This window comes from Pelophylax lessonae (assembly GCF_965119305.1).
Source record: "Pelophylax lessonae genome assembly, chromosome: 2".
In the NCBI taxonomy this organism is placed as follows: domain Eukaryota; kingdom Metazoa; phylum Chordata; class Amphibia; order Anura; family Ranidae; genus Pelophylax; species Pelophylax lessonae.
The window spans coordinates 452,785,658-452,809,245 of record NC_138769.1 but is presented as its reverse complement, the minus strand read 5'-3'; the positions used below and the strand labels follow the sequence as shown (position 1 = coordinate 452,809,245).

General features: G+C 43.3%; 3 protein-coding genes across 3 annotated transcripts in view; 1 reads left to right on the top strand and 2 right to left on the bottom strand.

Annotated features, from left to right (window-relative positions):
• LOC309545448 (lysozyme g-like) overlaps positions 1–16,612 on the bottom strand; it is a 44,967-nt gene extending 28,355 nt beyond the window's left edge. The window contains exon 1 of the mRNA XM_082244651.1: positions 16,585–16,612. Coding sequence (XP_082100777.1) covers positions 16,585–16,591 — 7 coding nt within the window. The 5' untranslated portion in view covers positions 16,592–16,612. The remainder of the gene's footprint in view (positions 1–16,584) is intronic.
• LOC309545446 (lysozyme g-like) overlaps positions 1–23,588 on the bottom strand; it is a 326,231-nt gene that overhangs the window by 135,345 nt on the left and 167,298 nt on the right. The gene's annotated exons all lie outside the window — the stretch shown is intronic.
• The window catches only part of LOC309546701 (lysozyme g-like), a gene marked incomplete at its 5' end in the record, with an annotated part of 57,100 nt that continues 52,743 nt past the window's right edge, over positions 19,232–23,588 (top strand). Inside the window, 2 exons of the mRNA XM_082246414.1 lie at positions 19,232–19,252; positions 19,316–19,322. Coding sequence (XP_082102540.1) covers positions 19,232–19,252; positions 19,316–19,322 — 28 coding nt within the window. The remainder of the gene's footprint in view (positions 19,253–19,315; positions 19,323–23,588) is intronic.

The following is a 23,588-nucleotide window of genomic DNA, read 5'->3' as shown; positions in this document are numbered from 1 at the left end:
ATTAAACTAGAAACTGGCAAACAGGGGTAAAATAAATAATAGGGGGTTACAAAAATTAAAGTTGCTGGTAACTGAAATCAGGTTGCCATGAGGGCAGGTTTGGATCCTGCTGGCCATATTGCCACTGGCCATGTGGCATTTGGCGAGGTGGTGGGTGTTGTGGAGGTGGAGGTGGAGGTGGAGGGCACGGGTGCTCCTGGCATGCATGGCTGTGCTCATTAAGGATCCCGTTTTCAGCCTTTTGCAGCACATCGAGGATAATTTTTCTGGCATACTGACACTGCCTGAGGTCCACCTTATCCAAAATTTTTGCCGTCATGTTGCCGAAGGACTCATTGGCCTCCGGTTTCCGACGTAGGGCTATGGTGGCCTCCTGGATAAATTCATCGGTTATGTCATCCACGTGCTTCCTCTTTTGCCTCCGTTTGGCAGGAGGAGGTGGTGGTGGAAATAGTTCCACAGGCTCCTCAGGCTCCGCAGGCTCCCCAGGCTCCTGGCTGCAACCCGGCTCCTCCTCAGTGACACTTCCCTGTTGATGAAATGAACAATTGATTAGAATGTTATAGTGTATATAAAAATGCATGTTTGTTATATTATTGTGAACAAATAGCAGACTTTACATACAGTGGCGTATCTAGGGTCTCCAGTGCCCTTGTTGAGGAGCTGTATTTGGCAACAACCCCCCCCCCCCCCCAAGATCAATGTAAAACTGTAACCCACCCCCCAAAAAAAAAATTAAAGGGCATTAAAAGTTTCTAATTTGCCCCTTGTTTGCCCAGTGTAGAGCTCTCTAGTGGGCAATCATTGTCTCAGGTGTGAAAAAGAAAGAGAGGGTTGAGAGATAGAGAGAGGGAGAGAAAGAGGGGGTGTGAGAGAGAGAGGAGGGGGTTGCAGAGAGAGAGAGGGGCCTGAACTTGCAGAGGGCTTGATGTAGGGCATTGAGGGTGAAGCAGTGCAGGGAAACAGGAATAAGGAAGCCACCTGCCTTGCTGACCCAGAGTGAGAGACCAGAGACATGGAAGCAAGGATGGATGGATCATTTGCAGGAGCTGTTAGTTTTGTATTAAAAAAGGTTGAGCCAGAGGAATGCTGAGGCTACAGCAGTGTTTGTTAGGACCAGAGGTGTGCTGGGGATGCAGCAGTGTTTGTAAGACCAGAGGTGTGCTGGGGATGCAGTGAGAGGCAGTCTCAGTCTCCTGGTCTTTTGGCTCAGCTGCTCTCAATGTTTTACACCTGCATGAAGCAGCTCTCAATGTTTTACACCTGCATGAATCCGCCTGCAAACTGGGGGTTCTGGGGTGTGCAGGCTGAGTGGATTGTTAAAATAAACAATAAAACAATGCCAATGTTTTTGTGACCCACCCCCCTTGGCCTGCGCCCCTGGCGGTTGCCTGTCATGCCAACCCCTTGCTATGCCCGTTTACATAAAGGGTCAATTATGGTTTAGCTTATAATTTTGTTACATGATTACATTTTAGCAGACAATATATTGTGAAATGCCATACCTGAGTAAAACTCTCCTCCAGGAAATCCTCATCCTGGCTTGGATCAACCGACACTGAGCCCTCTGCCGAAGTAGAAGGCAGTGTTGAAATTGACGGCCTGGATTCCATGGTGTCTGCCAGGAATCGCATGTTATCATAGTACCACAGCCGTGGTACATATACATTCCGTGCACCTGCTCCAGACTGGGTGGACTCCTCTATTTTTTTTAACTCCCGCCTGTAGGCAGTGCGAATACTGTTTATTTTTTTGCGTATATACTCAAAATTTGCCCCAGGACAGACGGGCTTGTAGAAGGCCACCAAATGTTCCATGGCCTGTTTTCTGAGTTTTCTATTTTTATAATCTGCGGACTTCACTTGCCACAAACACGGCAGTTGCCTGAACTCATCAATAAAACTTATTAGAAAGTTGTGGCTGGTGTAATTGTCCACCATATTGCAGGACAGTATATGCCTGCAAGACACAAAACAACACAAAACATATTAAAATAGCATGTATTTTGGCACATAATAAAGATATTCCTAATAAAAGCTGTATAGGGCCCAAAACACACACTTTCTATTAAAAGAGTCGTACCTTTGTTTGTGGGGAAAAGTCGTGATTCGCCGCTCGATCGTGCTCCAACTCTCGATATGTCCGCTAGCGAATCGTCGGCCGAACGATCTGGCGTCCTTTAAATACAGCGCAGGCGTCAACTCCTCCTCCAGTGGCGGGCTTGTGCAGGGGTGTGTACGTGCCGAAGATCAGGCCTACATGCGACACTCACACCTGAAGCAGTGGAAAAATCTTGTAATCAAGAATAATGTCTCAACAATCTGGGAGCTCAATTAGTGTGGGCCGAAGTGATTGGGCCACCCGAAAATCAAGGGCTACACCCATGTCAAAGCCAGAAATGGTGGAGATGGTCTCCATTTTAGAAAAAATGGATTATGATGGCAAGTTGGCAAATTACGATCGGCCCAATGCCAGGAAAGATGGCATCATGGATAAGGTGGTGGCCTGTTTGGTAAAAAAATTCGGTGTGGAGCGATCGAAAGATCAGATTCGTAAACGGTGGTCTGACCTAAAACACCGTGAGCAGGATCAGCTGGGCCAAATCCATCGGATTTTGAAAAAAAGTAAGTTTTATTTATTAATTTTTTTTTTAATCATGCAATATGTTTTTTATAATTTTGTGTATGTTGTATTAACATGTCTAGATTATAATGTCTATGTAAAAAGTTAGATTACTCATTTTAGTTGTCATGTCGTGATTAGATCGATCTATTGATGATGTTTTAGTATATGACATTAAAAGTCAGGAAGCCATAGTTAAAAATATATGTATTGTGTTGCAACGAACGTTCTTTCCTGCACGAATCTTCTCAGCAAACATTCCTATTAATCACAGATTATTATTCAAACCTTTAAATAGGAGAAAAACGTAAACTCCGTGCCAAACAATGGGAAAGGAGGAGGAGAGGTTTGGCAGCTCCATCGGCAGTTGTGGAAGAAGAGGAGGACATGGGCCCAGATGGTGGCACAGATTCCACTAAAGGTAATTGGTTCCTATGCACTGTCAAACATTAATGTACCATATTTTTCGTAGATAACCATGTACATGTCTTCATATTTGTTACTAAAAGAGCTATCAAGCAGGGCACCATGTCCTAACAAATGTACCTCTTGTGACTTTTATGATACGGCCAATGTTTTGTATTATGTAGATGAAGACATTATTCCTGAACTTATTCTGGTGGAGCCAACAAGTGATGAGACACCAGAGCAACATGAAGGTTTGTAGGCACAGATTTTTGTGTAGTGGGATCATAGAAATATGTGTATTTGCAATGATTGTTTAACCTTATATTCTTGTATTCCCTTACAAATTTACATTGCAGATGTTGCGTCATGCGAGGATGTGGCATCCCCAGCCAGGTCAGAACCCAGATCTCCTGGCAACTTGCCAAGCAGCGTGGAAGCCACTTCCGAAAATGTGGAGGATCCAGGACCAAGTGTCAGAGAGCCAATTGTGTGCCCACGTAGGTTTTTTCATAATGATTTTTATCAGTGTTTTTTTAGCCTCCAATTGTCAACACTAGTTCCCTATGGGAGCCTCTTTATTTGAATGGAAGTGGCACCGTAAGTCGGATCAGGATGCTCTGACTTGCGGGGCCACTTGCGCTGTGAAGATTTTTGAGGGGGAAGTACACAGACAAATTGAATAACCCACCGTGGGTGTCCACCCCAAGTTTACAACCAGGCCTTTTGTGTGTGGTATTGAGTTTGAGGGTATGCCCACAACAAAAAGACAGCGTGGGTTACCCCCAAAACCCCTACCAGACCCTTATCCAAGCATGCAGCTTGTCAGGCCAGGAAAGAGAACGAGCAAGCGGACCAAACACCCCCTGGACCACAGCAGGACACATGCCCTCAACATGGGGGGGTTTTGTTGCTTTGGGCCAGGGGGCCTCTGCACCGCACACACAAAAGCACCTTGCTCCCATGTAGAGGAGGACAAGGGCCTCATCCCCACAACCCTGTCTGGTGGTTTTGGGGGGTCATGCGGCCAGGGGGTTCCTAGGACTTTGGAAGCAACCTTTAACAAAGGGTGGCCCCCAGATCCCAGACCCCAATCCCTATGTGAATGGGTATGGGGTACATAGTACCCCTACACATTAACCACATAAATGGAAGTGTATGTGAATAACGACAGGAGACGTTTATGAAATGTTCTTAAATATCTTCATCCGGTCTTCTCCACTCTGCTCTTTGGATCTTCTCCTCTCCACTCTTCTGCTGTCCAATCTTCTGCTCTTATGTTGTCTGCTCTTTTGCCCTAGGCTCTTCTTCTTCCTCCTGTCCTCCTCCGATGCTGTTGCCGTGCATTCTGCCCGTCTCTGGTCTCTGCATCTTAATATATATACATTACGACCATGCCCTCACAATGACGTCATCATGCGTTCACACCCCTAATAAATCTATAGTAAGCTCAGGAGACCGGCAGAATCATCAGCAACAGCATCGGAGGAGGACAGGAGGAAGAAGAAGAGCCTAGGGCAAAAGAGCATAAGAACAGGGTAGGTATTAACTCGAGAGGAATTTAAGATTACCTGGACACCAAATGTTTCTCTATTATTATGACCTCATGTAGGTGATTCACATTGACTCATTTTTTTTTTTTTTTTTACAGACCATGTTTTACATAGTTGCACATTAGCCAAATTGACCCGTGAGGCTCTCCAATGCTGCGCAGACCTGGAACAAATAAAGGAGACTGCAACGGCATTACAAATCAAAATGCGCAATTTGTGGACATGATTGGCAAATTTTAAGCCACAATTTTACTACGTTTTTAATGTTTGTATTGGGATGTTCCTGATGTTACAAATTTTTTATAATGTTTTATGGCATTTTAATTACACTCAGATGTTAAAGAGTGTACCCAAGTTTGGGAAAAGCACTTTACAACACCCTAACCCTAACCCTGTGAATGTTTGATACTAAAACATTTTTACATTCAACAATGTGTGTTCAATTCTTTATTAGACTTTCGTTGGGGGGTCGAGGTCTAAAGCTGTGTAAAGAAGCACTAAATGTATGATGGCTGTCCTATTCACATATTTACATGTTAATGAAAGCATTTTGGACACTGCCATATGCGAGTTGCTGGAGGTGTCAATGAAATGTTAAAGATACCCCCAGTTTTAACGCATATCACAGTGCGATCTGACATTTCACACAGGATCGGATCACACAAGTTTGAACGACTGTGCGATCCTATCCTGATGCGGCTGAATAAATGCATCATGTGCGACTTTTGTGCGAGTGCAGTGCGAATTGAGCCATACAAACTGTATAGCTGATTTTCGCATGAACATCTGATCGCATGTAATAAAGGAGCAGTGCGCTACGATATTACATGCCATCAGATGTGCAGTGTGAATTGAGACATACACTTTGTATGGCTACATTCGCACTGAACACGCATACAAGTCGCACATGACCCTTTATTTCTGATGTATCTGGATTGGATCGCACAGTGCTTAACACTTGTGGAATACAATCCTGTGCAAAAAGTAAGTGGCGGGTCACCCTTATGCAATGCTGGAAGGCTGCAAAGTCGCAGACTTCCCGCATCGCATAAGTGTGACTCAACACTCAAGGTACTAGCAGTCCTAGGATTCAATATGGCATTGATATTGCCAGTAGCAATCAGTGTAGGGAGATCAGTGTAATCTATAGTGTATTGCTTGTTCGTTGCTCTAGTTCACTTTCCATTACCTATATATATAACACTTTGAGATGAACAATGATCAAGTTTCACATAACACTGACATATCCTAACATTGGTGGGCAGTGAGAAGGATGTCATAAATGAACACAACATAACAGGTGTAGGTACTTTGTTAATACCCTAATGTATTATATGAAATATATAGTATGGGCAACTTCTGGACAATGAACACCAATGTAAGGTGACATTAGATGAACCTTGGGTGTGACCTAGTTCTCAATGTGACAGGGTTTGTGTACATTTTGTGGGGTGCAGAAGGCCCTTGTATTTACACCACTGGCTAAAAAATAACACATGGCCATCATCACTTTGGATCAGCTGGTGAGAGACTACAGTCAAGAAACACACTGATGAATGTATTAACCCTTCCAAAGTCACACATATATAACACATGATTAACCCAAATAATTGTGTTTGGCATATGTGCCCAAATGATTATAATCCACAATACAGAATCATTGCAATTTTTGTTTAATGTGTTGAAAAATAATATATCTCTGACATTTATCTTGTGTGTCCAATCTTTAACAAGATTAATGGGTGTGTGACAGTGATTGCTGCCAGGACACAGCTCCTCTCCCCACGAAATAGTCCAGATATTCCTGGCGGATCTGACGGGCCCTGTGTGATGCCAATGCTGACCGTCCAACTTCCATTGACGGCATGGACTCCACTTGGTTAGAAGGTTGGGCCTCTCCACTTGTACCTGGCATAGCAGGGTCAGTATCCAGTTGCTGCAATACATAATTTTGTGCATTCCTGCGTAGGAAGTTGTGCAAAATGCAGCAACACAAGACCACATTATCCACTTTGTACAGTGCCAGGTTTATGGACGTCAGGAATATCCGGAACCGGTTGGCCATTATCCCGAAGGCATTCTCCACAACTCTGCGAGCTCTGGACAACCGGTAGTTGTAAATCCTTTGGTCTGGGGTGAGGTTCCTCTGAGGGTAGGGCTTCATGAGATGCTCCCCAAGCGCAAAAGCCTCATCTGTGATAAACACAAAGCTCATACCCTCAACAGTTTGCTCCCTGGATGGCAGGTTCAGAGTGCCGTTCTTTAGACGACGAGTGAACTCCGTCTGATCAATAACTCCCCCATCCGAATTGCGGCCATTTTTGCCAATATCCAAAAAAATAAACTCATAGTTTGCATTAACTATGGCTAGCATGACTATACTAAAAAAACCTTTATAATTATAAAAAAATGTGCCGGAATTCGGAGGGGGGACAATGCGGACGTGCTTCCCATCAATAGCACCCCCACAATTGGGAAAATTCCACTTCTCCAGAAATTGATCAGAAATCTCCAGCCATTGCTCTGCGTTTGAAGGAAACTGTGGGGAAAAAATAAAAAAAATAAAATTAGTGCTTGAGCACATCACATTATTAATTACACACACAGTTGTCTGTTAAATGCTTATGCAACTTGCTAAAAAAATATACAACAGGAAGGCAAAGGTTTGGATATGGGGATGTAACATCTACATACATTTATTTTCAACCTCCTATTGTTCTTATATTGTAAAGGGCCATACACACTAGAAGATTCTCTGAAGACTTTTTCGTGCAGATTTACCTTTTCTATGTAGTGCAAGGGCCTACCAGATTGCATAGGATTTGAAAGTGTTTGTTGGACCTCATATTATTTGGTTTTGGTAAATCGGAAGGATAAATTGTTCTGACAATCTTCTAGTGTGTATGGCCCATTATACTCACCAGCTAGAGCTGAGATTTACAAACTACGGCCATCCAGCTGTTGCAGAACTACACATCCCATGAGGCCTTGTAATTCTCTGACATTCACAGACATGACTAGGCATGATGGAAATTGAAGTTCGTGAACAACTGGTGGGCCATAGTTTGAAGACCTCTGAACTTGAGCTTTGGTATATGCTGACTTTGAGATTTAGCATGTGGGTGGGGGATGGGTAAGTAAAACTGGGCATTTATACATCAATAAGGGCTTGTGGTCAGTGAAGGTTTTAACATCATTACATAAACATACAGAATCATAGGTGGGAATGGATGGACTGATGTATTTTAGATAAATCATTAACTAGGTACTAAAACATTGGCCAAGGAATAATTGTTTGAGGGAAAGCAATAAAATTAGATAAATTCGACATACTGTTAACAGGCAATGCGTTTAGGGACACATAGGAGAGAATGGTGGGGTGGTTAGTGGGTAATTTTACAAATGGTTAAAGATAATCTACATCTTTACTACTATGTGCATGCGGACAGAGGGTAGTTTACAAATAATGGCCTGTGTCAATTGCTGTACATCCAAAAACATCATAATTCGGGTGAAACTAGTAATACATGTAATGTAATGTAAAAAATCAAACATACCTTGATATAGTCCTTCTGCAAGACCTTGATGATGGCAGAGCAGGTCTCAGGGATGATGATACCAAGAGCTTGGGGGGAGATGCCTGTGGTGAACTTCAGATCCTGCAGGCTTCTCCCTGTTGCAAGATACCTCAACGTCGCAATTAACCTTTGCTCAGGAGTAATTGCAAGCCGCATACAAGTATCCTGCTTCAGAATATAGGGGGACACCAGGGCAAGAAGACGGTAAAAGATGGGATCCGTCATCCTCAAATAATTCCTGAAGTCATCAGGATTATTTTCCTGGAGCTCCCTCAGCAAGGACATATGAGAAAATTGATCACGGTTAAGCAACCAATTTTTCGTCCAGGAGGTCCGCTTCTTCTTCCTATTGCTCGTACGTCGTCTCAGAGCCAAAACTCCAACACTAACGACAGCAACGGACAAATTCAGGGTCGCCATAATAAATTCTCGAACGATGTCTCGGAAAATAGCGAAATGTCGTCAACCAAACAAATGCTACCGAAATCAGCGCGAGATGCCCAGAAGGGTCACGGCCAAAAACTCACTTCCTCTTTTGTAGCGGCGAACGTGCGTGGAACGTAGTGACGTCATTTTCTGCCGGCAGACAAATGTCCTGGGCAAGTTTTGAGCACTTTTCAACAGACAAACAACAAACACACCAGCCGCGAACATTTGTAGGACGTTCTGTCGGCCGACGATCGGTACGTGTGTACGGGGCTTTATGCTAAATTTGGTGTTATCTCTCTCACTCTCACTCTCATTCTCTCATTCTCTCATACTGGTCACTGGAAGTTCAACATAGCACCTTAATGCAAATAACTCTCTGAGGATCTGAAAAAAAAAAAGAATTGTTGCTCTACATAAAGATGGCCTAAGCTATAAGAAGATTGCCAAAACCCTGAAACTGAGCTGCAGCACCGTGACCAAGACCATACAGTGGTTTAACAGGACAGGTTCCACTCAGAACCGGCCATGGTCAACCAAAGAAGTTGAGTGCACATGCTCAGCGTCATATTCAGAGGTTGTTTTTGAGAAATAGATGTCTGAGTACTGCCAGCATTGCTGCAGAGGCTGAAGGGGTTGGGAGTAAGCCTGTCAGTGCTCAGACCATACGCCCTACACTGCATCAAACCAGTCTGCATGGCTGCACAAGAAAGAACAGTTTGCTGAGGACAAGCAGACTAAGGACATGGATTACTGGAACCACGTCCTGTGGTCCCATGAGGCAAAGATAAACTTATTTGGTTCAGATGGTGTCAAGTGTTTGTGGTGGCAACCAGGTGAGGAGTACAAAGACAAGTGTGTCTTGCCTACAGTCAGGCATGGTGGTAGGAGTGTCATGGTCTGGGGCTGCATGAGTGCTGCAGGCACCCGGGAGCTACAGTTCATTGAGGGAACCATGAATGCCAACATGTACTGTGACATACTGAAGCAAAGCATGATCACACACCTCCAAGATGACCACTGCCTTGCTAAAGAAGCTGAGGGTAAAGGTGATGGATGGCCAAGCAGGTCTCCAGAATCCTATGTAGCATCTGTGGGGCATCCTCAAACGGAAGGTGGAGGAGCGCAAATTCTCTTACATCCACCAGCTCCGTGATCGCCATGGAGGAGTGGAAGAGAACTCCAGTGGCAACCTGTGAATATCTGGTGAACTTCATGCCCAAGAGGGGTAAGGCACTGCTGTAAAATAATGGTGGCCATACAAAATATTGACATTTTCCCTTAGGGGTGTACTCACTTTTGTTGCCAGCTGTTTAGATATTAATGGCTGTGTGTTGAGTTTTTTGAGTGGACAGCAAATTTACACTATACAAGCTGTACACTCACTACTTTACATTGTAGCAAAGTGTCCCTTCTCCAGTGTTGTCACACGAAAAGATAAAATAAAATATTTACAAAAATGTGAGGGGTGTACTCACTTTTGTAGGATACTGTGTGTATATATATATATATATATATATATATATATATATATATATATACACACACGGGCACAATTTCAAGTGGTACAATGAAAAACAGCTTTGTAGTGTAAACCGTTCAAGAACAAGGTAACAAAAATAGCAAATTCAAATAAATTACATTTAGCGTTGAAGATGGCAAATTGCAAACAAGGAAACTATATAAGTCCTCGGTCCTGAATGAAAGGAATAGAGAAGACCTCGACCAGTACCACGTGACCATCGAAGTCATAATGTCAAAACTGGTTCCATTAAGTTAACTTAAGTAAAATAAAATGAGCAGTAAAAGATACTAATAGTGAGTAAAGTGTATGAATGAGGGGGGGGGGGGGGGGGAGGGCGAGGAAGGAAGAGGAAAAAGTAGAGAATGGATTGAGGAGGGAATATAAGGGTAGAATGTGGAAGTTGAAGGGAAAGGGAGAGGGAAAAAGTGGGATGTTATTGAGCAGAAAGTGCTGAACAGTGAAAGTAACTCCCAATAAGACATTGCTCCTTGTTCAAACTTGTCATGAATTCAGTGGTAAAGTTCTACATACCATGGATAGTAACAACATAGGCAAAATAGGCTACTCAAGTGGAGAGTATCTCATGAGTCAAGAATCAAGCAGGCATCAGCCCCGAGTAACGGTCGGATAAAGTAAACATCTGCCAATTGGCCCAGACATTTCTGAATTTGGCAAAGCTGTCGTCTGACATGGTGAGGGTTTTTTCCATTTCATGGACTCTCCCGATTTCCACTAACCATTCTTTTATGGTAGGAACGACTTGTGACTTCCATTTCCTAGGAATTAGGATTTTTGCCGCATTTAATAGGTGTCTTGTCAGGGTGTTCCTATATTGTGAGACATTGAGGAGACAACGAGCAGGGTCGTTTTGAGTCTGAGCACCTGAGATTTCTTGTATTAGATTGCAGACTTGCGTCCAGTAATCAGCTATTAATGGGCAGGTCCACCAAATGTGTAGTAGTGTTCCCTTCTCTTGACCACATCTCCAACATAAGTCGCTTGTCTGCGGGAACCATTTTTGTAATTTATCTGGCGTAGCATACCAGTGCGTAAGTAATTTATAGGAGGATTCCTGCATTTTTGTACTAATGGAACATTTGTGTGCCAGGACACAGGCTGTGTTCCATTGTTCGTCAGAGATTGTCAGGCTTAGCTCGGATTCCCAGCGCTTCTTAAAATTATCCGGAGATTCATCATGTTTAGCTTGCAGCCAGGAATATGCAAGAGATGTGGTCTTTCTAATAGGATTACCTGCCAGGCAAATCTTTTCAAGGGCAGTGAGTTCCTGTGAAAGTTGAGATTTTTTCTTATGTGTGGTAAGGAAATTGTGTATCTGTAAATAGGTCCAAAACGGGATATTAGTGTTATTACAGATAAGTTGTAAATCGGATTTAGTGATAATTTTGGAATTCGTCAGACAGTGTTTTATCCGTAAGGGTTTGTTATTAGTCGTTTTTAACGGGTGGGGTGAGGATAGGCCTGGTTGGAATTCAGGGTTTTTGAAAATGGGGGATAATGGGCCAGGAACATTGGCTAAGTCAAATTGTTTTGCCAACTTATGAAAAATTTCCAAGGTGTTGGAAATAAGTGGATGACCTGTCATTGTGTCCGAGTAGAAGGATTTGGTAATCCAAGGTGAGAGGGAAAGGGGTAGGTCTGCGTGTGAGTGTTTTAAATTGACCCAGTCCTTGTCATTAGCATGACAATTCCAGTCTATGACCCTGCTGAGTACGATTGCGTAGTAGTATCGTTTAAAGTCCGGTAGGCCCATGCCACCAGAAGTTTTTGAGCGGGTGATAAGTTGGAATTTTATCCTAGGTTTTTGGTGTGACCAGATGAAGGACCTTTGGAGTTGTTGAAGCTTTTTGAAGAAAAGAAGGGGAAGTTTGATTGGGAGAGCACTCATGCAGTATAAAAGTCTGGGGAGGACTACCATTTTTATAATGGCAGCCCTTCCGAACCAGGAGAAATGTTTTACATTCCATCTCTTGAGATCTGAGTCAATTTTGTTTAGCAACGGGGTGTAGTTTTGCTTATATAAATCTTTCCAATGTGGGGTCAACCATATGCCCAAGTATTTAAGCGAACCGTGGACCCAACGGAATTTACAGTTTTTTTGTGCCCTGTCTTTGTCCTTAATTGGCAGAGAAATATTCATGGCTTCTGATTTAGTATAATTTATCTTAAAATTGGATATAAACGCAAATGTCTTAAAGTCTGATAGCAAATTTGGAATGGATATGTGTGGGTTGGACAGAAAGAATAATAGGTCATCGACATAAGCAGCAATTTTGTATTCCTTTTCATTCAACTTGAAGCCATGTATAGAACTATTAGAGTTGACTGTTCTGATTAGGGGTTCTAGGGAAATTATAAAAAGGAGAGGGGAAAGAGGGCAACCCTGGCGCGTGCCATTTTTAATGTGGATGTCTTCTGACAACGAACCATTTACCTTAATTTTGGCGGTGGGATGGTGGTATAGCGAGGAAATTCTGCTGAGCATGTTCGGTCCAAGTCCTATGTGAGAACATACCGATAGCATGTAGTCCCAAGATACCCGGTCAAAGGCCTTCTCCGCGTCCGTCGAGAGGAGAAGGCCCTTGACGCTATTTTTTTAACGTTTTGAAATAGAATATAGGACTAGCCATTAGATATATGACACTGTGACCTGAGGATGGCAGTATTCATCTGCAGGCTAAAAGTTTTTTCTTTTTTTCAATAAATCCTTTACCCTGCATGTGATCAATGTCAAAGCTGAGAGTAACCACATGATTAGGAAAAACTTTGATTGGTTCCCAATCATCAGTGGTGGAATGAGCTGTCAGTGACATGGGATGGAGTGCTGTACAAAGAAGAGTTAGTGGAGCATTTTTACCTTAATGTAGGGAATGTGTTAAGGTATAAACATGTTTTAACTTTGGAACCAAAGTTTTAAGTGTTTTGTTTTATTTTTAATCATTTTCTAATTTAATTACCTTTATTTTATTTGCCAAGTTGCATTTACACACACGTTTGCGCACATTCATGGTGCATTTGCATGTGTTCATGTGCAGTTGTGTGTTTGCGTGGTGCGTTCTGCTGTGGAAAAATGCAGTATGCTGTACTTTTTTTTTACATGCACATGAAACCTGCAGTGGTGTAAACTAGACTTGTTGGAATACATTTTTTTTAATTTCTTGCATGCTGTATGTGTTTGTACTGCATCCATGATGTGTTTAAAAATGCACATAACTGCACCTGGTGTAAACAAGCCTGTAAGGTGTATTTCTACTTTTGCAGTTAAATGTAAGAAAACCCCACTATTTGTTATGCATTATTATTCATACACAATACTTCATTTTTTGTAGTATTTCCTACTTTTTAGAGGTTTCTAAGGAAAGGGTGTCATGGCTGAGTGCAAGAATTTCTCAACTAGCTCAGCACTATCTGTTCCAATAGCTGCATTACGAAAGGCAGAGTCCAGTTCTCATTTACATACAATGACGAAGCCAGCTCCTAAACATTTCATTCTTTGTTAAGACATACAGTTATCAGATCTAGTACAACTGATGAGAGGATATCTGCATGCACAGTACAGACAGAGTTAATTATGGCAAACAGATTCCCTGCCCCCTCAATACCAAAATAACTATGCAGAATTTTTCATGCTGGAAGTCCCCAATCTAGCGTCAACAGTGGAAATACCCTTAAAGGATAAGTTCCCTTTTAAAAAAATAAAATAAAATAAATGCATATCTATTTGCAGGTAAAAAAAATGTGCGTTTATTATTTTTTTCATTAGGAGCCTGTAAAGTATTTCGCCTGCAATCAGCAGATCACGGGTGCAATGCAGGGCTACTGCAGACTGTCAGTGTAGCTGTCCGCCCGAACCTCGTACATACAGGCAGTAACTGAATGACAGGAAGGATCATCAGCGCCTTGGTAGTTCATTGATAACTACAGGCCATCAGCTGCAATGGCTTACTGGCTTACAGTAGTTGTAGTTCTCCCATTCAGAGAACGACGCAGTCAAATTTAGTAGAGGCTGTCACTATATTTTGATAGCGGGTGTGGGGGAGAAGATTCCCAGCCCCCTGTCACAACGGGAACTGGGGGGGCAGATGCTGCTCATGAGATAAATGCACATAGGGGCAGCTTTTTCAAGTAAATGCTCCAAAAAACAATAAGGTGTAACCACCCTTCTCCTGCGCTTGGTATCCAGGCCCCTCGACCACACACTTCACGGGACTGACAACTGGCTTCTCAGATAGCTAGAGTCTTGCTGCCCTTAACGGACTGGGGTAGTCCACCGATACTAAAAGCAAAAAGAACAAAAAAGGGCGCACCGACCTAGCGCATTATCCTCAATATAAGGCTTTATTTAAATGACATTAAAAATGGCTACTCACAGACGTAGATAAAAGTAAAACGTATCAAGCTGGATTGCTCAAAAGTCCGTGTTTAGTCCATATAATCGTCCATGATGAGATGACTGACGCGTTTCGAGGCCTAGCCTCTTCCTCAGAGCCTAGCCTCTTCCTCAGGTGGCTCTGAGGAAGAGGCTAGGCCTCGAAACGCATCAGTCATCTCATCATGGACGATTATATGGACTAAACACGGACTTTTGAGCAATCCAGCTTGATACGTTTTACTTTTATCTACGTCTGTGAGTAGCCATTTTTAATGTCATTTAAATAAAGCCTTATATTGAGGATAATGCGCTAGGTCGGTGCGCCCTTTTTTGTTCTTTTTGCTTTTCAAGTAAATGGACTGCCCTATGCGTTACATGCATGAATCGTGCTTTTCAAATAGCTAGCGGGAACACAGGTTCCCGCTACATCATATGTGAACGGGTTTAAACTGATCTATTGCTATGGATTACTGCACCTGTCACCTCACTGCTTTTTTATTTATTTTTACTCCTACTTATTGGATAAATCCAGGGCTTTTTTCAGCGGGAACAAGGGAAAACGCAGTTCCGGCACCTCCAAGACTGACTGTATGTAATAGCAAGGGGTACTGGAGTGTGCTGCAGGGTCTACTGATGCTTGCTGCTGTGGGATCTATTCTAGCTGGAGGGGATCTTTCTTAGCAGGGGGGTCTATTGTTGCTGGAGGGGGACCTATTGTTGAGGGAGGGGTCTATTACATAGTTAGCCAGGTTGAAAAAAGTCCATCTGGCTCAACCAATAAAAAACAAAAAACAGTAAAGGAAACCTTACCATACAATCCCATATACACAATCCTATACCCACAGTCAATCCAGAGGAAGGCGAAAAAAACCCAGCAAAGCATGATCCAATTTGTTACAGCAGGGGGAAAAAATTCCTTCCTGATCCGGAATATCCGGATATGATCCGGATATTCCCTGGATCAACTTTACCTATAAATATTAGTACCCATTTATATTTTGTACACCTAGGAAAGAATCCAGGCCTTTTTTAACGCAATCTAGTGAGTTAGCCAGAACCACCTCTGGAGGGAGTCTATTCCACATTTTCACAGCTCTTAAAAGCAGTGAAGAAACCTTTCCGTATTTGGAGATGAAATCTGTTTTCCTCTAGATGTAAAGAGTGCCCCCTTGTCCTCTGTGTGTTAAAGTGAATAACTCAACACCAAGTTCACTATATGGACCAACATGTATTTATACATGTTGATCATATCCCCCCCTTAATCTCCTCTACTCAAGAGAGAATAAATTCAGTTCTTCTAATCTTTTCTCATAGCTGAGCTCCTCCATGCCTCTTATCAGTTTGGTTGCCCTTCTCTGCACTTTCTCCAGTCCCCTGATATCCTTTTTGAGAACTGGTGCCCAAAACTGAACGGCATATTCCAGATGAGGTCTTACTAATGATTTGTACAGGGGCAAAATCATCAGTTGCTGGCAGAAGGAAAGTCTATTGATGCTGGCTGTGGGGAGATCTGTTGTTGCTGCCGGGAGTCTATTGTTGCTTTGGGGGACATTTTAATGTGGGTGGTCCATTGCTGTTAGGAGATCTATTGTTGCTGGCAGGGGGCTCTATTGTCACTGGCTGCAAGGGATCTATTTTACTTTTCTTGTTATCATTACAAAATTCCATACAAATTACTTAGCGCCACAAAACAATACTTTGTTCTGTATTGTCTAAACTGCTGGGAGGTGGATAGGTGATGGAACCAAGGAATGGTGCTTGGAGGTGGGTAGGGTGGAGAAAAGGGGTGACTCTGAAAGGGGGGAGTTCCTGCACCTATTCTCTGAGGAAAAAAAAGCCCTGGATAAATCTGTTATTATAAATTGACGTAAACAGTTGTCTATTACACATTGCCATACAACTAAAGCATATCCAAAATGTTCTACATGGGATGCTACTTTTGATAGCTTAACTAGTTTTAAGATAGCATGCTCCTTTTTGTAAGTGTTGTCCACTGCCAGTATGGCACCAATGTTATGGTATTACGTCAGCTTTCTATAGTCTCCCCCAAAGACAGCATTTTGATAGTGATGATTGAATACTCACAAGACATGGTGGCTTTTCAAATTTTCCTAGTAACAGAAAACATAATGTTATCGTTAACATCAACTGTAGTTTTGTCATTTTAGAAAGTTATAAAATTGTAATCATACAGGAGAATGTAATTTAATACAAATCTTACACACTTTTTTCATAGCCATATGCTCACCATGTGACTTAATCTTTTCATATACATTTTTTTTCTTTTTCTACAATATTTCACACCATATATCTTGGACAAATCTTGAAGCAAGCAATGCTTGCTCTGTTTTAAAGAATAACAATAAGCAATTATTTAGTGAGCACTATAAGTGAGACTACCCAAGCATTAAATCATGCAACAAACTTCAGCAAATAGTGTTCCATAATATGTCCATAAACAGTGTATGAATAATAAAAAGTCCCGTAATAGTGATTCATCACACTACCTTTCGCCAATACACATAAAAGTGGATGCGACACCCAGTGACGCACCTTCTGTTAGAGGTACCTCGCGTCTCCACACAGACAAACAAATGCACACACCCCTCCAAAGACCTCTACGTTATAAGTGGTCTTAGGTGCACAAGATGAATAACACCTTTCTGTTCCAGGGGTTCCACACCACAGCAGCAAAATGTTAGGTCCTCCTCTCCTCCACCGTCAGAAAAAAATAAACACTCCTAGTGCTCTCTGTTTAATGCTTTATTAAAGTATGCAATATTGTACTCACATAAAAAAGTGGCATATAGCTTTAAAACAGGATTTTGCAGTAACCAGGCACAAATTTGGGTATAGTCTCTACACAATTATTCCAACAGCGGCTTCCGGTTAGCATGATGTCATGTGCCTGTCTCCACCTTATGTGCTACGCCTACAAGATGGGGGCAAGTGCCTCTTCCTGACTACCCTGGCCGATGGTTGTGGGGGTCTGCGGGCAGGGGGATTATCGGCATCTGGAAGCCCCCTTTATGAAAGGGGCCCACGGATCTCGCCCCCCCCCCATGTAAATGAGTATGGGATTCTTCACAAAAAAATACAGTTTTATATCTTTATGTTTGAAGCCTGAAATGTGGCAAAAGGTTGCAAAGCCGCACTGGTCGATTAGGGTGTGTGTGTGTGTGTGTGTGTGTGTGGGGGGCACTTCCCGACAGCCCACCATGTATTTACGTTGCTAAGATAGCTGCCATAACCCCAGTATTTTTCTACACAGCAGGCAGTCCGCTTTAACATAAAAGTGGCCCCAGTGGCGGATTCACCATGGGATCACTTTTATGTGCCCACCCCCCTCCCGTCGCTTTCCGGACATTTTCCCAGCTTACCTTCGGTTGCGGGGAAAACGATCCAATCCCCTGTGTGGATGGACAGGAGGTCGAGTGAGGGCAATATGTCCCCCACTCCACTCTATGCCCTTGAAGAGCCAGAGTGATGTCAAACGTCACTTCGGCCCAACAGATGTAAAAGGGCCATTTTTTTCTTTAATTGCTTTTAAGTGTAGATGTGAGATCTGAGGTGTTTTTGACCCCAGATCTCACATTAAAGAGGACCTGTCCTGCTTTTTTCTATTACAAGGGACACTTTAAAAAAAAAAAGTGAAATAAATAAGAGAAAAAAAAAATTTAACACGCCCCACATATGTAAACGGTGTTCAAACCATACATGTGCGGTATCGCCACGATCGTTAGAGCAATAATTCTTGCCCTAGACCTCCTCTGTAACTCTGAATGGGTAACCTGTAGAAATTTTTAAAGCATCGCCTATGGAGATTTTTAAGTACCAAAGTTTGTCGTCATTCCACGAGTCTGCACAATTTTAAAGCATGAGGTAGGTATCAATTTTTTCGGCGTAACATTATGTTTCACATTATAGAAAAATATTGGGCTAACTTTACTGTATTCTTATTTTTTTTTCAAAAAAGTATTTTTTTCTCCCAAAAAATTGCGTTTGTAAGACCGCTGCGCAAATACGGTGTGACAAAGTATTGAAACGATTTCCATTTTATTCTCTAGGGTCTCTGCTAAAAAAACAAACGAATGTAGGCGCTAGCAGCACAAGGGACACAACTTGGACAATTTTGGACTTTCCTCATACATGTCTTGATAGCAGCCAGTGGTGAGACTTCCCTGCCATCAAAATACGTTGAAAATCCAACAGGGCAGTTGTACAGCAGTAGATCAGTAGATCGACTTCCGTAAACCAGTGTTAATTTCGTCAATGAAAATTTTTTCATAAAAATTTTCGTCAGCAGCATTTTACAGTGACGGAAACTAAACGAAAAGTACACCACATTTTGGTCCACTGACTAAGCGATGACGAAAATCAATCCAGTTTTCGTTAACAAATGAAAATTAAATGAAAATGTGAGGGAGGGATGCTTATCTTCGTGAACTTTTGGTTTCCACGGAGCTTCGTCAGTATAAAGCCCGTCAATGGTTCCCCTCCCAGCAAGCAAGAAAGCCCGTAGTGTGCTTACTCAGGGCTGCTGTTAGAAATCGCGGGGCCCCGTACAGACTACCTGGCAGCCCCCCCCCCCCCCAAGAAAATATTAAAGATATATTTAGCTAAAATGACAACAAAATCACTATTAGCAGACACAACAACAGCATGACTCACATAATTCCTGCTAAATCGAAAAGAAAAAACTATGTTAATAAATGAAAACAAAGCGGGCGGTATGGCGGGGGCTCGTTCTGAGGTAAGTATTGCATAATGAGCTAGTATGCGATGCATACTAGCTCATTATGTGTTTCTCTTACAGGTAGAAGGTAAAATTTACATGCTGGGAAGTTGGAGCACTGGGATCAGAGAGACAGAGGGAGAGAAAGTTATAGATAAACTCAGGAGCAGAGCAAACAGAGTCAGTGCTGGGAGGGGGGGCCCACACAGGAAGGGGGATTAGTCAGCAAATAAAAGCTGATAGCAGGGAGAGGGACAGAGATAAGATTCAGGTGCCGGAGGAAGATTTCTGTATTTGTTGTCCATCACTAATCCCCCTCTCTGTGTGGGCCCCCCTGTGTGCCCGGGCCCCCTACAAGAGGGCTGGTGGTCCCCCCCCTATCAGCGGCCCTGTGCTTACTACTAGCAGTTAGCACTGTGCAGCATTATAGGGCTCCTCAGAGCATCATTCAGAGCAGCACTGTGCATTACAGGCCTCCTGATGAGAGTTTCAACTTATGACCATCCAGAGCAGAGAGCACTGTGAGTGTGGACATTACAGGCCTCCCCTCAGACCACCATCCAGAGCACAATGCAGCATTACAAGCCTCCCCTCAGACCACCATATAGAGCACTGTGCAGCATTACAGGCCTCTCAGACCACTGTACAGAGCACGGTGTGCATTACAGCCCTTCTCAGACCACCATCCAGAGCACTGTGCAGCATTACAGGCCTCCTCAGACCACCGTCCAGAGCACTGTGCATTACTCGCCTCCCCAGACCACTGTCCAAAGCACTGTGCATTACAGGCCTCCCCTCAGACCACCATCCAGAGCACTGTGCAGCATTACAGGCCTCTTAGACCACCATCCAGAGCACTGTGTGCATTACAGGAGTCCTCAGACCACTGTCCAGAGCACTGTGTGCATTACAGGCCTTCCCTCAGACCACCATCCAGAGCACTGTGAAGTGCTTAAATAATGCATTACAATTTAATTAAACGCATTCAAATTTAGTTGACTAAAATGATTTTAATCAAATAAAATGTACTGGAGAAAAACTAAAACAACTGTAGATGACTAAAATGGGACTAAAACTAAAATGCCATTTTAGTCAAAAGACTAAACTAACTAAAACAAAATCAAAATTTTGATTTAACACTGCTCTAAACCTCCCTGCACATACATGGATCGACATTTGTCCAGTCCCTGCTGAACCAGCTGAATTTTGATCCATGTATGGCCAGGTTAAATCTCTTTGCTCCTGAGAGATAACTACAGCATCCTTTTTTACAAATTAAAATCAATGTTTTGTACCTTTAGTATAGAAATCCTTAATAATGATCATACCATCCTGAATTCAGTGATATCCACTGTGCAACCCCATGTGGTACTGCACAGCCTTTCCAGGAAAACGTTCTCTACTTGTACTACACATGTGCGCCAAGGCTTCCAGCCAACCAGTGGAGTATGGTTCATCCACAGGAATGAATGGGGTTGCCACACACATGTGCAGTATTTAAAAAAAAAAAAAAAAGGAAAAAGAGAGGTATTAAGGGAACATAACTGGGTTCCCCTGGGTTACCATTAGCAATAGCAGTACCTTTAAGCATTTTGCAAGTGTGAGTGCCTCTGACCAGTCCAGTTTCTTTGGTTTTTAGGGTTTATTTGAGAACTTGGATGGGAGAAGGGATGAGTGGGATACTCCAACAACTGAACTATGCACAATTGAGTAGGGACACTAAAATGCTTCTTGATGCTGCTTAGCGCTGACTGGCGCTGACTGACGCTGACTTACACTGACCTTGACTAGGCCAGTTCCTAGAACTTCACCTCTGACTGTGAAAAGTCCCTTTAAGCTCCCCAAGGTAATCCTTCCTGAGGCAGCTGACTTTACTGTACTGGACTGCTGAACACTTCAGGGCCCTTTCCTGGCGTCCTCTGTACCCCCCAAACTTCAGGGCTTTTCTACTTGGCACCCCCTTTACTGTGCACTCCTGGTTAGCTGGCTCCTGGATCCCTCTTGACCTCTCTGGAGTGGCCCCCTCTTTAGGCAGACCCCTGGGCAGACCTTAAAGAGGAAGTAAACCCTCCTCTGACACTTGTACTTATAGGTAAGCCTATGATAAGGCTTACCTATAGGTACTGTAAATATCTCCTAAACATGTACCGTTTTGGAGATATTTACCTTACATGCAGCCAGTGATGTCACTGGCGCATGCGCTCTGAAGGAACGGCCACTGGTGCCGTTCCTTCAGAGCCCCGTGCCGTGACTGTCAGCTCTCGCGCGCGTGCGCGGGAGCGACGTCACCGCGGCTCCGGCCAATCAGATGGCCGGATGCCGCGATCCCGGAAGACGGGCGACTGGACATGTCGCCCGTCATACAGGTAAGCGGGCGGTATGGCGGGGGCTCGTTCTGAGGTAAGTATTGCATAATGAGCTAGTATGCGATGCATACTAGCTCATTATGTGTTTCTCTTACAGGTAGCCAAAAAAAAAAAAAGTCGGACAGGTTTACAACCTCTTTAAGTACTCACAATACTGTTTTTCCTGCAGGTTTCTGCCCAGCAGCTTCACACGGTCAACACACTCCGGATCCTCTGCAGCCCAGCTCAACCTCTGATCCCTAGGCCGACTGCCCAGACCACCTTCACACTGGACAGGAGGAGAGACAGCCGTCACCTCCTCCTGGGACTGATGCTCGCTCCCGCCAAAAGGCGCTTTGTCACATGCTCCCTCAGGATTTATTTCCAATCCCAGGGTGCATTGCGGCATTCACTACCCACTTTGACAGTCATAAACCCTGATGTGCTATTGGCCAGATTTCCTCCACTGTCCAACAAGGTCCCCCATTGGATACAGCAGGGAGACTCCCCAGACACACATGGAAACATGTGACAGACTAGCTAACAATTCAGCCCCCCCCCCCCCTGCGATAAGCAGACAGGGCCACATATGTGTTTACCTAGCACCGACTTAGGAGGGTGCTACACATGCACTACCACAATGTATAGCAATGCACCTGCTCTATGTGCAGTACATTAAATGGGAACCCCACACATTGTATAGTAGCGCTCAATGATGAATCATGCTCCTCTCACCCTCTCCCCCCTCCCTTTTCCAAGCTAACAGACTAAAGTGAAGCTGCGCTAACGCAGTTAACTCTTTCCTGCTTAGATAAGACAGAGCCAGCAGCTTTGTAAGCTGTAAACTGCCACTGCTAGGGTAAGGATACTAACAAATAGTGTATTAGTGAATGTTTATTTTATTGTGCTCAATGTGTTAAACTAAAAAAATGTTGAGGGTTTAATATCACTTTAAGTGTATCTCATCTTAACAACATGGACCCTAGAAGAGACAATTGTATTCATTAGTGGGACAAAGCGACACTCGTTTTCGACCAAAGTGGCAAGAAAATTAAAAGGAGCAGGTTGGAAATTTTTTCTTGAATAATTAATTTCTAACAGTGCAGGTGGTTTTCATTCTGTAGTCCATTCCATTCCAAAATTAAATTTTAAAAGCAAACAAAATCTTTGGAAGGGCAAACAAATGTTCTGGAAATTTTCATACAAATTCTCTGAATACTTTTCCTAAAAATCTTTGTTTGAAACTCTATCCATCTATGACCAGCTTAACCTCTTATGGACCTCCCCACGCAGATATACTGCAGCAGGGCGGCCCTGCTGCTCAAAATCACATACCTGTACGTAATTTCGTGCACTGGGTCTGGCGCGCGCGCCACTGCCACCCCGCTCCCACTGTGACTGGATACAGCAGGAGCCAATCAGCGGGTCTGGCGGATGCCATGTCCGCCAGGACACACCGATCATTCTCAGGAGAGGCAGAACGGCGGTGTAAACAAGGCTAAGCAGGAACACTGATCTCTATCTCCCCCCAGTCCAAGTAAGATAGTAAGATAAATAAGATTTACAGAGGCAATACCACATTACCCCAGAAATACCAACAGTAACAGTCAGGTGCCCATCAAGGCCTACATATATTTTGCATCTTGCCCACTATATGAACCTTTAACCAAGGAATACCTAATCTGACATTATAGAATTATTATCTATCCAACCACCCCACACTTTTTTAAATTAATCAGGTACCCCCCTATTAAGATATGTAGCTTTGTATAGCGGTAAAGTATTATTTATCAACGCCTTCCAGGCCATGATGGTGGGGGCCACTGGTTTCTTCCACGACAAAACTATTATTTTACATGCATAGTACAGGAGAAGTGTAAGTAGCATACGGATTACCTTTTTGGGTGCTAATGGGTCTACCAGACCCAACAGACAAACTGCTATGGAAGGTCTTACGGTAATTGTTGTGACCGATTTAACACAGTCATTTACCTCTGCCCAAAACTGCT